The sequence below is a fragment of the Sinocyclocheilus rhinocerous genome, unplaced genomic scaffold (genome assembly GCF_001515625.1).
Source record: "Sinocyclocheilus rhinocerous isolate Xijiao unplaced genomic scaffold, SAMN03320098_v1.1 scaffold1473, whole genome shotgun sequence".
In the NCBI taxonomy this organism is placed as follows: Eukaryota; Metazoa; Chordata; class Actinopteri; order Cypriniformes; family Cyprinidae; genus Sinocyclocheilus; species Sinocyclocheilus rhinocerous.
The window spans coordinates 349,557-366,105 of record NW_015638582.1 but is presented as its reverse complement, the minus strand read 5'-3'; the positions used below and the strand labels follow the sequence as shown (position 1 = coordinate 366,105).

At 39.2% G+C, this 16,549-nt stretch overlaps 1 protein-coding gene across 1 annotated transcript; it reads right to left on the bottom strand.

Moving 5' to 3' along the window:
- Positions 1-1,230: 1,230 nt before the first annotated feature.
- wnt6b (wingless-type MMTV integration site family, member 6b) lies at positions 1,231-16,515 on the bottom strand. Its single transcript, XM_016565122.1, has 3 exons — positions 16,302-16,515; positions 6,403-6,707; positions 1,231-2,662 (listed from the first exon to the last, which is right to left on the bottom strand). The coding sequence occupies exons 1-3, from the start codon at positions 16,498-16,500 to the stop codon at positions 2,201-2,203; spliced, it is 966 nt and encodes a 321-aa protein (XP_016420608.1). The 5' UTR covers positions 16,501-16,515; the 3' UTR covers positions 1,231-2,200.
- Positions 16,516-16,549: the final 34 nt, after the last annotated feature.

The following is a 16,549-nucleotide window of genomic DNA, read 5'->3' as shown; positions in this document are numbered from 1 at the left end:
GTGTGTCTCTCTCTGTCTCTCATTCCCTCACCACTGCACCTGGCACATTCCCGGTCTCCATCTTCCCCTCTATCTTCAACACTGTTGGCTACGCAGCCCAAATTCCTGGAAAATATGAACTTGTGCCGTCTTGCAGGACTCGTACTAATACAAAGGGAGTCTTTTCCAACTGTGTAAATAACTCAAAACAACACCTTTCTTCTGCTGAGTGGCGAAGCGATACACTTTAAGCTGAAATCTCTGAATTGCCGTAGCGAGAGAGCGAGGTGGGAAGCATTGAGCCTTGACCCTGTGTGAAGTGAGCCAGTTAGAACAACAATTGTATGATTTGTTTAACATCAATGAAAGGAAAGTGTGACATAAGCTTCATTATGATGTCTATATAAATATCTCAGGCTGAAATGGGATCATATCTCCCAGTCAAAACGTCATATGAGAGTTACAACATTAGATAGATAGATAGATAGATAGATAGATAGATAGATAATTATAAGTACTTTATTAGAAAGAAAAAAACTACTAACTAAATACGACAAAATAACGAGGAAACAAGTTTTTGTGTATTTTATTCAGTGATGAGCAGCTATAAGAAGGATTCTCACTTCCAGTATTCAGTTTTTCAAATCTGAAATCTTCCTTTCAAATGCATTGTGATTAAATATCCAAAATATACAGTTCTGGTCTGAATTATTGCAAGATCGCTTTATAAACAGTTGTTTTGAAGAGGAGTAAATAATCTTTCACATCTTTCTGCCATGTTTTTTTCAGATATGAGGTTGCGTAAGAGAGATGAACTACAAATTTAAGATAAATAGACAAAGTTATAAGATAAATAGAGCCGAATGCAGTCATTCAAATGACAAATTTAATCTTAATTTACATTAAGTGGACATGCTGTCATTTTTCAGTCTCAAGTCCATTATGCTTATGCGCCTAAAACTAATGCATGTGAAAATTATATTTCTCAGTGGTCTGTGGTTCACAAGCGCAAACTCCAGATGATACCTTGTGAAGGTATTTTTTCAAAAATGCAATACATTCCAAACAAAGGACAGGGTGCTTGAGATTAACACTTGATGAAAGTCTCATGGCTGACCCTGTAAGTAGCTTGTGAAGCTCTGCATTCTTTTTGTCTGTTTCTTGACATTTCTGTTTTCTGATTTCATTAACTGTACAGACTGTATAAATATTACATTTCAAACATAATGCATTTTGATGACACTTAATTTATTGAACATGGTGTTGAAATGATGTTTTTATGACCTGACTTGATTAACCCTCAAGTGAGAGATCCATTGAAAAAACAAACAAACAAAAAAAGGTGATAAAACAATGACAACTTTTCATATGTTCCTGTGATTATTGTCATTAATGATCAGTTGTAATCGGTTTTGAGAACTGTTGGGCAGTGTTAGCATACTAAGGTTTTCATATGAGGTCAACAATATAAGAACTCTTAAAAACCAACACAAACTGAAACAAACCACTGAAAATGCATTTCACTAAGGAGCAAACCGATGAAAAATAGTGATCAGTATCAGTAAAAGTGCATTAAAAGCCCCATAGATTAAATATCTCACAAAGATAAAGTGTTTTTACATGTTGCTTCTCTTACATTCGCTTTTTACCTTTGAGTTTAAGAGTAAAACAAGTTTTTACTCTTTCTGTTAAAAGTTCTCAAAGTGCTTTTGAAAGAAAATGACAGGGAATTAATCACAAGAAGTAGTCATGATGATATTAAATGCTTATAAATAACCGTCTTTGTTCCATATCCAGCCAGCTTTACAGAGCATATGCCAAATATCCTTTTCTTGATGTTCTGTCACTTCAGAGCATAAACAGCCATTACACCATGGCTGCAGTGCTGATGTGGATGTGCTTTCATTCATTGAGTCTGCACTCATAATATACAGTATACGGGGCTGATCTAACAGAAAATACACACAAAAGCCCTCTGATGAGAAGATTTCTGAATGTTTCGACTTCACAGCTGAAGAACCCCTCCTAAATCTTGAGTAGTCATTGAGACTAGCGGTCCTGGGTTTTCTGAGGGGTGAATCACAAGTCAGACACTCCTCTAGGCTTTCCCAAAGCCTCAGGGTTTGAAATGTGTATGCATGAATCTGGAATGTTCTAGATTCTTTTGTTCTTGTCCTTGTTGGGAATGGCTCTTCTCAATCCCATTATCAAAGGTTCTCAGTTAGTGACACAAACTCAGTTCCTTCCTGACCAAGCACTTTTTACACTGGACAACGCAGCACCAGTGGAAACGGCAGAGACAGTTTTCCTCCAGGACCACCGTCTCGTCCCGGTGGCCCCGCTCGCAACACAGAAGGTCACATCCGCTCACGTCCAGCGCCGTGCTGTTGCACATCCGCCCACGCGTGCCCAAAGAACCCGTCTTCCGATTGGGCAGGCAGAAGTCCGGCGACTCGGCCGAGTAGATGAGATCTTGCTTGTCTGGAGGTTTGATGTTCTGCCCCACTGGAATGAGAGTCTTACCGTCATTCCCACCCATCACTTTGGATGCCCCATTGAAGCGCTCGAGCAGGCGGTCGCCCACCTCGCGGAAGTGAGGCATTTTCTTCCAGCAGGTCCTCAGAGTGCAAGAGCCAGACAGCCCGTGACATTTACATTCAGTTCTCATATAATTCTTCACCGCCTGCAGTTCAAGAAACAAAGATAGTTCAGTGAGATAAAAGGAGAAGCTATTTAGAAGGAATTTACCCTCGTCTCTCCCCTCCCTCTTTAGCCTCCAGCCACTCGAAAGCCAATCTGAGAGCTTGAAAACAGAGATTCGTACAGTTCTATACCTGTTGAAATTAACATCTGATAAATGCAGTGTTACCATTTTTCTAACTTTAATTCCAAACAAGTCGCTGCGGGGCATTTGAGTCCTCTTTGACATAGAAGAAAATCACCATCTGCCAAACATGTCTATATTCCCCCTTAATGCCTATTTACCGGTGACTGACCCCATGCTAACGGGACCCGAGGCTGCGAGGCATTGACCTCTGGAAGATGAAGCACTACTGACACTAGTGAATAACTAATCTGAGGATTTGGCCAGTGGCCGACTGATGATGGCTTGAAGGAAACCGTAAATCTGACTTCTTTAGAGTTCTGAATAATAATGAATTATAAAATAGTAAACTAAGATAAGAGTAGTTCAAAATGATCTATCACACACATGCACCATAGTTTTCTATTGTACAGTAGGCGGCATCATTGCAGAAATAATGGAAATACAAAAATAATGATTTGTTAAAAAAAAAAAAAAGGTTTGCCCTGTCTAAAATGTCTTAAAGACACACTCCAGTCACACTTAAATTTGTGTGTTGAATTGCACACTATACTAAAATATGAAAGAAAAATGTAAACACACCATAAGTTTGGGGTCGGTAAAAATTTTTTATGTCTTTTTAAGACACTTATGCTCACCCAGGCTGAATTTATTTATGTGAAATATTATTACAATTTAAAATATTTTTTTATTATTTTCATATATTTTAAAATGTTATTATTTCTGTGATGCAATGCTAAATTTTTAGCATCAATATCCAGTCTTCAGTGTCACATGATCCTTCAGAAATCATTCTAATATGCTGATTTGCTGCACAAAAAGCATTTCTTATTATCAATGCTGAAATGTTGTGCTACTTAATATTTTTGTGGAAACTGTGATACATTTTTTCAGGATTATTTGTCTAAAAACAGAATGTATTTGAAATCTAAACCTTTTAAATGGCTTTAGTGTCACTTTTGATCAATTTAATTCATTAATAAAGTATTAACTTACTGAGCCCAAACATTTCAGTGGCAGTGTGTGTATGTGAGTGGATTTGTGGTTTCTGATCACAGAACAGAACTAAACAGATTCCATGTTAAATCAAATAAATGCATATACATTTTAAATTAATTGTGCATGTTAATACTGTAATGTGAAAGCCCTAGTTTAAAAAAAAATGACACTCCTGTAACTATTAAATGGATCTAGACAGTCAATAAGGGAACAGAGAGAGTGGTGATGTTGGGAAACTAGTCTCAACTCAGTTCATAGTGTGTTCTCCAGCCTCTGCCAAGTATATTTCCATAACATTTCCGAGCTTTTCCATGCTTGGGCTTTTGAAGTGCACCATCTGCTCATTTAAGCTTGACTATCTCTTAAGGGTTGTACAGGCAAAACAGCACACGACTGTGCTTGTATCATCTATGCATCGATGCAACAAATCGATCCACATTGATATCGTACCAGGAACATAAAAAAACATCTACACCAAACCTGCATGAGGGCAACAGGTACTATGTGAGACTGCCTTTAACAACAACAAAAAAAAGAGTAAATACAAGATACCTGGCTAGTCATCCCAATTCCTAATTTTGTTTATTGCTGATGTATAATAAGGGTTGTGTGAACTAAGAACTAAATACCAGGTTGCATGAACTGTTCTCGCACATGCATCCCCTAGTACATAATATTGTACTAAATACAGCACTCTGACAAAGTTTCATGTAACTTTTTTTTTTGGCAATACATTTTAAAATTCAATCATACCGGCAAATCTGAATTTTCAGCAGTCATTACTCCAGTGTCACATGATCCTTCAGAAATCATTCTAATATGGTGATCATGGAATCATTCTATATTTATTTTTATTATCAGTGTTGAGAATAGTGCAATTGTGCTGCTTAATATTTTACTGTGGAAACCATGATGATTCTTTGATAAACAGAAAATTCAAAATAGGAACATTTAGAAATCTTTTGTAACATTTTTAATTTCTTTACTGTCACTTTTGGTTAATTTAATGTGTCCTTGCTGAATAAAAGTAATAAAAAAACGTACTGACCCCAAACTTTTGAATGGTTGTGTAAGTTAACACCTTATTCTTGTTTAATATTGTTATTTAATAGGTCGGATTACATTTATACCACCACTAAAAGACTGTAAAAACAAAAGCCTGTGTAAACTATTTTTATTAATTTATTTTTAATTCATAGCTATATGTGTCAAGATAAAGATGAAATATCATACCAGTCGACCGGCTTCATTATTATGAAGGTCTATCAGCGTGCGGATGTCACTCTTGCCCTTCCTCCGCCTGGCGTCCATAAACTGCTTGGACTTCTCATAGCCGAACTCCACATCGTCTCCGCAGCCACCCCACTCCCACTTGACCCCCTCGGTTGGGCCAACACCGGCTAAACGCGGGGGCGGCCCTCTGCTTCGTGTGGCCTCGCAGCCGCATTGCAGCAGCTCCCCCATGCTGCAGGCCTGTGTCACTGCATGCGTCACACCCGCTGCCGTGATAGCATACACAAACGCCGTCTCTCGGATGTCTGTGAAGAAACACACACACACAGACAGTCAATAAGGGAACAGAGAGAGTGGTGATGTTGGGAAACTAGTCTCAACTCAGTTCATAGTGTGTTCTCCAGCCTCTGCCAAGTATATTTCCATAACATTTCCGAGCTTTTCCATGCTTGGGCTTTTGAAGTGCACCATCTGCTCATTTAAGCTTGACTATCTCTTAAGGGTTGTACAGGCAAAACAGCACACGACTGTGCTTGTATCATCTATGCATCGATGCAACAAATCGATCCACATTGATATCGTACCAGGAACATAAAAAAACATCTACACCAAACCTGCATGAGGGCAACAGGTACTATGTGAGACTGCCTTTAACAACAACAAAAAAAAGAGTAAATACAAGATACCTGGCTAGTCATCCCAATTCCTAATTTTGTTTATTGCTGATGTATAATAAGGGTTGTGTGAACTAAGAACTAAATACCAGGTTGCATGAACTGTTCTCGCACATGCATCCCCTAGTACATAATATTGTACTAAATACAGCACTCTGACAAAGTTTCATGTAACTTTTTTTTTTGGCAATACATTTTAAAATTCAATCATACCGGCAAATCTGAATTTTCAGCAGTCATTACTCCAGTGTCACATGATCCTTCAGAAATCATTCTAATATGGTGATCATGGAATCATTCTATATTTATTTTTATTATCAGTGTTGAGAATAGTGCAATTGTGCTGCTTAATATTTTACTGTGGAAACCATGATGATTCTTTGATAAACAGAAAATTCAAAATAGGAACATTTAGAAATCTTTTGTAACATTTTTAATTTCTTTACTGTCACTTTTGGTTAATTTAATGTGTCCTTGCTGAATAAAAGTAATAAAAAAACGTACTGACCCCAAACTTTTGAATGGTTGTGTAAGTTAACACCTTATTCTTGTTTAATATTGTTATTTAATAGGTCGGATTACATTTATACCACCACTAAAAGACTGTAAAAACAAAAGCCTGTGTAAACTATTTTTATTAATTTATTTTTAATTCATAGCTATATGTGTCAAGATAAAGATGAAATATCATACCAGTCGACCGGCTTCATTATTATGAAGGTCTATCAGCGTGCGGATGTCACTCTTGCCCTTCCTCCGCCTGGCGTCCATAAACTGCTTGGACTTCTCATAGCCGAACTCCACATCGTCTCCGCAGCCACCCCACTCCCACTTGACCCCCTCGGTTGGGCCAACACCGGCTAAACGCGGGGGCGGCCCTCTGCTTCGTGTGGCCTCGCAGCCGCATTGCAGCAGCTCCCCCATGCTGCAGGCCTGTGTCACTGCATGCGTCACACCCGCTGCCGTGATAGCATACACAAACGCCGTCTCTCGGATGTCTGTGTAGAAACACACACACACACACACACACACACACACACACACACACACACACACACAAAGAGACATCAAAGAGAGCTTCTGATTGTTGGCCAGGCTGGGTTACATCGAACTCTGATAATTATGGCACTTTAGATATCCTAGCTCAGTGGTTCTCAAACCTGCCCTGGAGTACCCCCAGCCCTGCACATTTTGTATGTCTCCCTCATCTATCACACCTGATTCAACTCATCAGCTCATTAGTGGAGACTGCAAGACCTGAAGTGGGTGTGTCAGATATATGGAGACATAATGTGCAGTGCTGGGGTACTTCATGGAGAGGTTTGAGAACCACTGTCCTAGCTGCATGGGCTATTTCTGTGACAAGGTAGTCTCATCCACAACAACAGCACTACTGTGGCACAATGAGCCATACGAGGTCATGGCATATCAGACCAGAATAAGCTGCACTGGGAATCAGAGCATATGCTATTCAGGTCTGGTTCCATAATGTTTCAATATGCAATAACTCTTTTTTTAAACAAACTATACCGAAATTAAACAAACCCCTGAAAATCAGGGTTCCCATGAACCTAGAAATACTACTTATCAAATTTGTCCAAAGAGATGGAAACTCTGAAAATTATTAATAAACAAAGGCATTAAACATCTTCTAAAAATGGAAACAAAATTTTTTTTGTCACATATACACTACAGTTAAAAAGTTTAGGGTCAGTGTAATTTTTTTAATTAGAAAAGACTCAGTGTCATTAAACTGATCAAAAGTGACAGTAAAGACATTTATAATGTAACAAAAGATTTCTACACTGTAAGAAAAAAGGGAAAATGTACTGGTAATTTTCTGCAAGGCCATTATCTGTACAATTCTTTTAACTCTAAAACACAACACAATGCAACGAGTGATTCAAAATATATGTAAAACAACTTTGAAAATTCAATATGGAAATTTCCTTCATCTTAACATTGGGCCATATTTTTACAGACTTTCTTTTTTAACAGACAGTGTACTTCATAGAAATTATGTTCTTCAGAGCTTTCTATTTATCAAAGAATCCTGAAAAAATCTATCAGAATTTCCACAAAATATATTAAGCAGCTCAACTGTTTTCAGCAACAAGAAATGTTTCTTCAGCAGCAAATGATTTCTGAAGAATCATGTGACACTGGAGTAATGATGCTGAAAATTCAGCTTTGCCATCACAGGAATAAATTACCAATTTTAAAATATATTCGAATCGAAAACAGTTATTTTAAATGACAATAACATTTCAAAATATTGTTGTTCTTATTTGTTTAAAATATTTTTTAAGAAAATGACCTGTTACTCTTCCTGTCAAAAGTTATTTTGAAAGAAAATGACCAGTTCACTAGAAATATTTATTAAATGCTAACATTTAATAATGTTAATCGAAAACAAATTCTCTGCAATAACCGAAAAGAGAGAAGAGAACAAGAAAAGAATGGAGAGGTTGGAAAGGACAGATGTGTTTAGTAACTCGTAGTAAGGGAGTTGAAAGGAATGACTTTTATCCTGTGTAAACTCTGGATGCAGTGAGCGTGCAGTCACTCCTCAGCCCTGTGCCAATTCTGCATTGCATGATTCAGTGAATGGGATTCATTAAAGCCAGTGAAATGGAATCAGAGCTCAGAGTGTGCGCACACACACACACACACACACACACACACACATACTTGTATTTGTGGTTTATGGGGACTCTCCATAGGCGTAATGGTTTTTATACTGTACAAACTGTATTTTCTATTGCCCTACACCAACCCTACACCTAAACCTACCCCTCACAGGAAACTGCTGGCAATTTTTCAATTTCATAAAACACCGTTTGTATGTTTTTTAAGTCTTTTGTTTTATGGGGACACAGGAAGTGTCCTCATAAACCATGTTTACGTTGTAGTACCCATGTCATTATACACATTTGTGTCCTCATAAACCATATATACCTGTACACACACACACACACACAGAGATATTAATCCCTGCTGTCCATTCACACGCCCACTGTCGTCTTCATACTGTGAAACAATGTGTGTGTGTGTTCCTGTTTTGATACATGACAGCACCCCACCTGAAAACACCTGTAGCTTTCTGGCGCTCAAAACACCAACCAAGTCTGCATAAACCTAACACTGTTCACTACATTACTATCCAAAGTGTCCTAAAGAGAAGCAGCCTCTCTGCGACATACATTGCAGATCCTCAGATTATGTGGATACTGCTCTATATATATATATATATATATATATATATGTATATTTACAAATGATCTCTCCAAATCATTCATTCATGACATACACTTGTCTATTGTCTTTCCAATATTTTTGCTTCCAAAAAGCACAATAGAGACAGCTGTCTATCCAAACTCTTGTTTATATTTAAGTGTTAAGTGCGTAGTAAATTTATTGATACTAAAAAACTACTACTATATATAATACTAAATTATATAATACTATAATATTAATATAATTATATAATGCTAAAATATTCCACAATGTTTCCACAATGCCGTATTTCACTAGTAGATTTAAGCATTTTATTTTACTGGATATGCACTTTTTGTAATAAGTGATTCTAGTAACCGAAAATACTATTATAATCTGTAAATAAAAAAAATAAAAAAAAACATATAAATAAACCCCACATAACCCTGTTGGCATGTTTTGCAGGTCTGTTGTGCATTACTACACAGTGCGGTATCTGGTTTCAGTTCAAGATGTCATGAACCACCTGCATGTGTGTGGCAGGAATCACTATTTTCAATTAGTAATTTATCTTTTTTGATGCATGCCGATATTTAAAAATAATTTCAATTACATAATGCCTACAAATGAACAGGGATCATAAATCACAAAAGTGTCTACAATACAGTAAAGATATTTTGCCATGCGGTAAAATCATAGCCAGTCAGAACGTATATACAGTATGTGATATTTAAAGTCGACATGAAATGGAAATTCACATGTTATAGATATTGGTGTGAACAATTCACCTATGTATATATTATATACTGTATATACTGTATTTGATATTGGATTATACTGTATATATTGCACTGTATTGGTTGACATATGCAGAACTTCTCAAACTATTTAGTCAACTTAAACTCTTAGACCCTTAGACCCTCTAAGCTCACGTTCATCTGTTGCACACTTCTGAGTGAAAATGCTACATCAAAATAAAATCAACAACCGACTGATAGAACCAAGTCCCCGCCTCAAGTTTTTTTTTCAGTATGTACATCACAATACAGAAGAAAGATCTTCCACTACTTCTGTTGTATCGCAACATACAGATCAAGGTGTTAACATGGTCCCATTAGCTCCTGCTAGTAGATGTCCTCACCATTATGGAGCTTCCTCCAGGTATTTTAGACCATCAGTTTTTAAACTCTGGATCGTGAGCCACTCTTGGGTCATGTAAGAATGGTGAGACCATGTTCATACAATGTCAGAAATATGAAAAACATACATTTTCATGTTCAATTAACCAGTTTGTTGATGGCATAACTGGCACAGATGTGATGCAGCATGTATCACCGATTACAGCAGTCTTTCCTACAGTGTATTTTAGTGTCGGTACTGCTCATGTGCTGTAGGCCTAAGCAACAACAAACATGCGGGCAACCTGTATAGCTCAATTCACATACAAATGATTCTTACCAACGGGCGATGAATGAGTCTGATGAATCCACATGATGAATGATGAAAAGAATCAATCAGAATGGCCACTGAATCAATATGTGACTCACTTACTGAACTGCAAGTTCTATGTCAATGTATTATTACTCATAGCCATTAGTCTGCTGTTACTTTCATGTTTATCCTCATTTTTATATTAGCATGGTCATGACGGTGAAACTACACTGAAATGGATAAGCAGGCCTAACAAACAAGGAAAACTACCACATTCAAGGCCCAGAAAGGTAGTAAGGACATTGTGACATCAGTGGTAATTTTTTGAAGCCACAAGAATACTTTTTGTGTCATGGTACTCTTGTGAACGCGCGTCGAAGACTGACAAGAAAGAGAGGAAATTGTTGAATAAAGTCATTAGTTTTGTTTTCTTCGTAACATTACGGTTGAACCTCTGATGTCACATGGACTATTTTAATGATGTCCTCACTACCTTTCTGGGTCTTAAACGTGGTAGTTACATTGATGTCTATGCAGGGTCAGAAAGCTCTCGGATTTCATCAAAAATATCTTAATTTGTGTTCTGAAGATAAACGAAAGTCTTACGGGTTTGGAACGAATTGAGGGTGAGTAATATTATGACAGAATTTTCATTTTTGGGTGAACTATCCCTTTAAGACCCCCAAAACACAGACTGGTGTCATCATGCTGGCTTGTGGGTAAGATTTATTCTATAATAACTATTTGATTAAATATTTTAGAACAGAGAAAATCCAGACTGCTTATAATCATTATTAAAATTACCAATACTTTAAAAAATGGAAATAAAACGTACTAATTTTCATGACTTTTCCAGACCTAGAAGGTTAAAAAAATAAATAAATAAAAATCCTGGTATTTCCTGCCTTCTATTGCCTCAGCATTTTTGAAAGTCAGACATATCATGATCAAACTATATTTTGTAAACAGTGTAACATCCAACAGTTGAACTACTACAAAGACAAAATTCGCCCATCTGGATACACAATAATTTAATCCAATACATTCATAAGACGGAGGTTGTCATGACAGACAGAGGGTAAAAAGTCTCTTGATTTCACCTCCCTCTCTTATATTTTTCCTCCAAGACACAAATTCCAAACAAATTTTGTGCAGCTGTCTATGCCCAGGCCTGCCTAGAAAAGAGAGAGAGAACTTAATGCCAGAAGGGTCTTCTGTGAGAATTAGCTAATATTTTTGTAATACTCAATCTTTGAGTCAATGAAGCATGGGGCTGCAGGATGAAAAGAGATGAGAAGGCAGGGCCCCTCCAGCGGCTCCACCAGTGCTGACGGGTGGGAATCATTTTGATTGATTTATTTTGCCACCATGTGCTGCCTGCATGCAGCGAGGGTTGAGACAATCTCTAACGCTGCGCAGCTCTTGTTGCATACCTGGGATCCACTTTTATCAACTGAAGGCAACCGCAGCAACACACACACATATCCTCATGGATAATATGAGTAATTCTCAGGCTATTTGACCTCAATTTCGTGGTCTAAACCAGAACGTGGAGCATAAACACAATAAGTAAATGATGCATTAATACCAACTGCAAACTATACCAGGGTCCTGAAGCGTAACCTATGCCACCGTTTTTAAGTGGACTTAGAAAATCAGATTCAGAGTTTGAAAATTCGCTTTCACACTAACAAACTGAAGTGAGCTCTGACGTCAAATGGACTGTCTCAACTCTCAAATATGTCCAAAACTCTTGTGTGCACAAGGGATCCATTACAACAGGACTGGCTGTCCCTTTAAATGATAACATCTCGGGTTACGTATGTAACCCTGGTTCCTCGAGGGAACGAGACGCTGCGTCGGAAACGCTAGGGGAACGCCCTTCAGCGTGACGGGCTCTGAACCTCATGTGTAATCAGACCAATAGATGGGCGAGACGTCACGGGCGGGTGACGTAATGACCAGGAAGCTATAAAAGCACGTGCGGTGAGACCAGCGTCAGCTTCTAGGAATGAAGCAAGCGCTGGCAGGGACGCCGGAAGTATGGCACCGAGACGCAGCGTCTCGTTCCCTCGAGGAACCAGCGTTACATACGTAACCCGAGACATTCCTCTTCAGGAACTCGAGCTGCGTCGGAAACGCTAGGGGAACGAGAATGCCCACGCCGCCAGACTTCCAAGTCTCTGCCTATTGTGGAAGACTGCACAGCTAGGGCGAGAGAACAGAAGAGCCAGGAGTGGCTCGCATGTCTAGCCGGTAAACCCTAACAAAGGTAACCCGCAGCGTTGCAGATGTCCTGCATAAGCACACCCGCTAAAAAAGCCTTAGAGGCTGCCACACTTCGAGTCGCTGCCACCATAGCTGCCATAGACCTGCCAATGGCACGGGCGGTCTCCTTGGTGGCGCGGAGAGACAAATCAGCGGTCCTCCTGAGCTCGGTAATATCCTCAGATTTTACCTGCTCACCCTCATCTAGCTCTTTCAGCAGGTCGGCTTGGTACGCCTGTAACACCACCATGGTGTGCAGACACGCACCAGCCTGACCCCGCTGCCGAGTACCCTTTGCCCACCAGCGCTAATGTTGTGCGCAGCGGCTTGGAGGGCAATGCCGGAGCCTTTAAAGACGATGCCACGCCGGGAGACAGATAGCTCGCAAGCGTCTGTTCTACCCGGGGCATCGTCTTGTAACCGCGCTCATTCATCCCCGCCACATTGCCATAATAATCGGAGGCGGGAATAAAGAGGCGGGCCGAGAATGGTCTTCCCCACGACTTCGACACCTCGGTGTGGAGGTCGGGGAAAAAAGGCAGGCTCCGGCGCGGAGGTGGTGGCTTAACACGCAGAAACCGCTCATCCAATTTGCTTTTCTGCGGCTCAGCCATCTTCTCAGCGGGCCATTCAATATTTAGTTTGACCACGGCACGAGTTACCACCTTCAAAAGCTCCTCATACTGGGGCGATTGAGGGGGCGAATCCTCATCGACGCCCACCACATCAACCTCGGGGGGAAGTAACCGCAGAACTTCCCCTAGCGTTTCCGACACAGCTCGAGTTCCTGAAGAGGAACACATATTCATGCAGTCCTTCATGCTGAGTTCACTGGCCTCTGACCTGTTCCAACAGTGGGGTTTGAAATAAAACGTTCTTGCACAGGACTGAAGAATGCCATGTGTGTTATGTGCTTTGGTTTGTAGCATGCATTAGGGGTTTGAAATGGGATTATATAGAAAAAAGGAGTGTTTATAGTCTTAATGCTTGCAAAAATGGTCTGCCTCCGGGCTTGGAGATGTACTGTTGAATTGTTTTCTGATATAAGCTTACCTTTTTATCTTTTCTCTTTCTCTCTCTATCCTCTGCTCTTTTTTTTTTTTCAAATGCACGCAAGCTTACGAGTTCAAATGTGAGTTCACAATCACAACTATCAGAATACTGAAGATACCAAACACATCTGCTGAACAAATGGCCGATGTGTTGAAGCAAGGATGTTATTTCTGATAGTAAAGAGTCCCATTACAGAATACCAGGGGGATCATGCACCTACTATATGGCACTTCTGGCACACTTGTTGTCCTATGCTAGATAAGATATGACCAAAGAAACGCTTTTTGACTTATTATACTTCATATAAGAGTGAGACAAAGACATTTTAGCCTATTGTTATATACACTACCATACAAAATAAAATAATAATTTTATTTAGCAAGGAAGCATTCAATTTATTTAAATTGAAGACTTTTAGATTTTTACCAAAAATATATATATATTTCAAATAAAGGCTGTTCTTTTGAACTTTCTATTCATCAGTTCATCACATATTCTGAAAACAATTCCACAAAAACGATTTCCACAATAATATTAAGGAGCACAACTGTTTTCAATATTGATAATACATTTTCTTGAGCACCAAATCAGCATATTAAAATGATATTTGAAGGTTCATGTGACACTGAAGACTGCAGTAACGGCTTCTGAAAATTCAGCTTTGCCATCATAGGATCAAATTATATTTTAAAATATATATATAAAATAGACAACAGCTATTTTGTAAGAATCTTGAATATTACTGATAGTACTATATTACTTTTAAATTAATATATTACTGTTTTTACTTTATCATATATATGCAGCCTTTGTATGCATAAGAGTCTTTCAAATACATTAAAAAATCTTCCCAGTCCCAACGTTTTGAAAGGTAGTGTATATTGAATATATTGAGTGCCAAAAGCTTAATTTTATATATATGTTTAATAAATGAAAAAAGTAAAAGCACCTGCCTCTCTCTCACCATTTATGGCATAAATAAAAATATAATTTAATAAGATTTTAATTTGAATGTGAGTATAGGAGCATGCTTGTTGTCATTCTGAGACTTGAACCTGAGGTAAAACGTCATTAACCTCTGTGCATCAGAAAATGCACGATACCAAACACATTTATTGACACAGACAGAAACAAGAGGTCTTGACAGCAAAAATAATGAGGCGCATTCCTGAGGTGACAGGGCAAATTACGCACACACGGCGTCCTTATCAATTCTTGGGTTTCTAATTGGAACCGCATATTGTCTCTGAGCAATTTTAACGACTTCATTACAACCTCAGAGACAACATGTAAGAGCAGCCGGCAGCATTTCCAGCAAATTCTGGCATTAGGAGGCCGCTCCCTTGGGCCAAGAAAACAAGCTCTGGTTTACATGTTTGAATAGGGGAAGAAAATAGCCCCCAGTTATTTAGCAATGGAAGAAATATGTGAGACACTTTGTACAACCCTATCACTCGGTGCAGGAAGTGAACCTGCCTTAGCAGAGATCTCAGCTCTGACACGTGGTCATTAGAGCCAAGTCTCACGGTAATTGTGGTAAATGCATGAAAACAGAAGAGCACTTAAGCCTCACCTATAGACACAGAGGAATTTATGATTAATTTCCATTTTGTGAGGCAGTCTCCAGTGCTCAGTCTAAGATGGGCTGATGCAGACAGAGGAATCATGTTGCAATCCGTGTGTGAACACGTCCACACTGGAGGCCAAATTGTGAACTCTCAGCTCCAGACCTGGATATGACAAGCCTGCATCTCTCTACATCACTGTGATATGGGCATGTCTAAAGAGAAATCTCATGTGAAATGAGGCAAAAAAATTGTACTGACCATCTTAATCTCATACCCTGCTGGCTGAGGGCAGACTATGTTCAGCCAAAGTAGCGCCCTCTACTGGTGACAACCAATTAGACTGTTTACAAACAGAAAAGGTGATCATCAAATTCACTACCGACATATCCTTTAATGATTTACTCTTGTATACTCATCGGAAGCCAAAAAAGATAGACTGTTAGGTTAGGGTTAGTAGAATAAGTTCACATGTACTTGCAAAGTTTCTTATAGTTAGTAGAATGTGGACTGTCAAAATAAAGCGTTACCAAAGTAAACTGTGGCCTAAACTACAAGATGCATTTACACTAGGCTGAGTCATGCCTATTATGTATCAAACCACCTCTTGATCGGATTGCAAAAAAAAAAAAAAATGTTTCCAAAATATTATATAATGACAGACGTCTTAGCATCAACACCGCTGTTGTGAGGCAGAATAATTGCCTCAACTGAACAAGGTAAATCCAACGTGAGAAGGGAGGGGTTGAACCCTGTGGACGGCCTAATAATTGTAGAGGCTATGTTAGTTTATTACTCTTCAAAGGGCTGAAAAATGTGGCGGATCAATGATTATGCAATTTGGGGATCGTTTTTAGAGAGCAATTTAACACAGAAGAAAGGCACTGAGGTAAACCGGACACAACAGCTGTCCTTGTTCTCTCTTGAACTTGGATCAAACATGCTGAAATGAGGGCACAGGTCTCTAGGTCTCAGGGCCAGAGTTCATGGCCTCAGAAAGACGTCGCTGACCCATAATCGAGACAAAGATTGATTAACTCCATTAGGACACATGCTCACCTTGCTGGAGGATTTTGCCAAAGTACTTGTTCTGGCTGGTACAGTTCCAGCGTCGAAAGCGGAACTGGTATTGGCATTCGCGCACGCCCAGCTTGGCGCCCTTGGCCACTTCGTTGACAATCTCCGGCTGGGTCTGGCACAGTTCGGCCTGCTTGCCCGCCAGACGTTTGGTCTTCCTACAGATGCTGTTCGGGTCCATGACCAAGGGACTCCCCACTGCCCTGAAACGAACAAAACTTCATCAGATG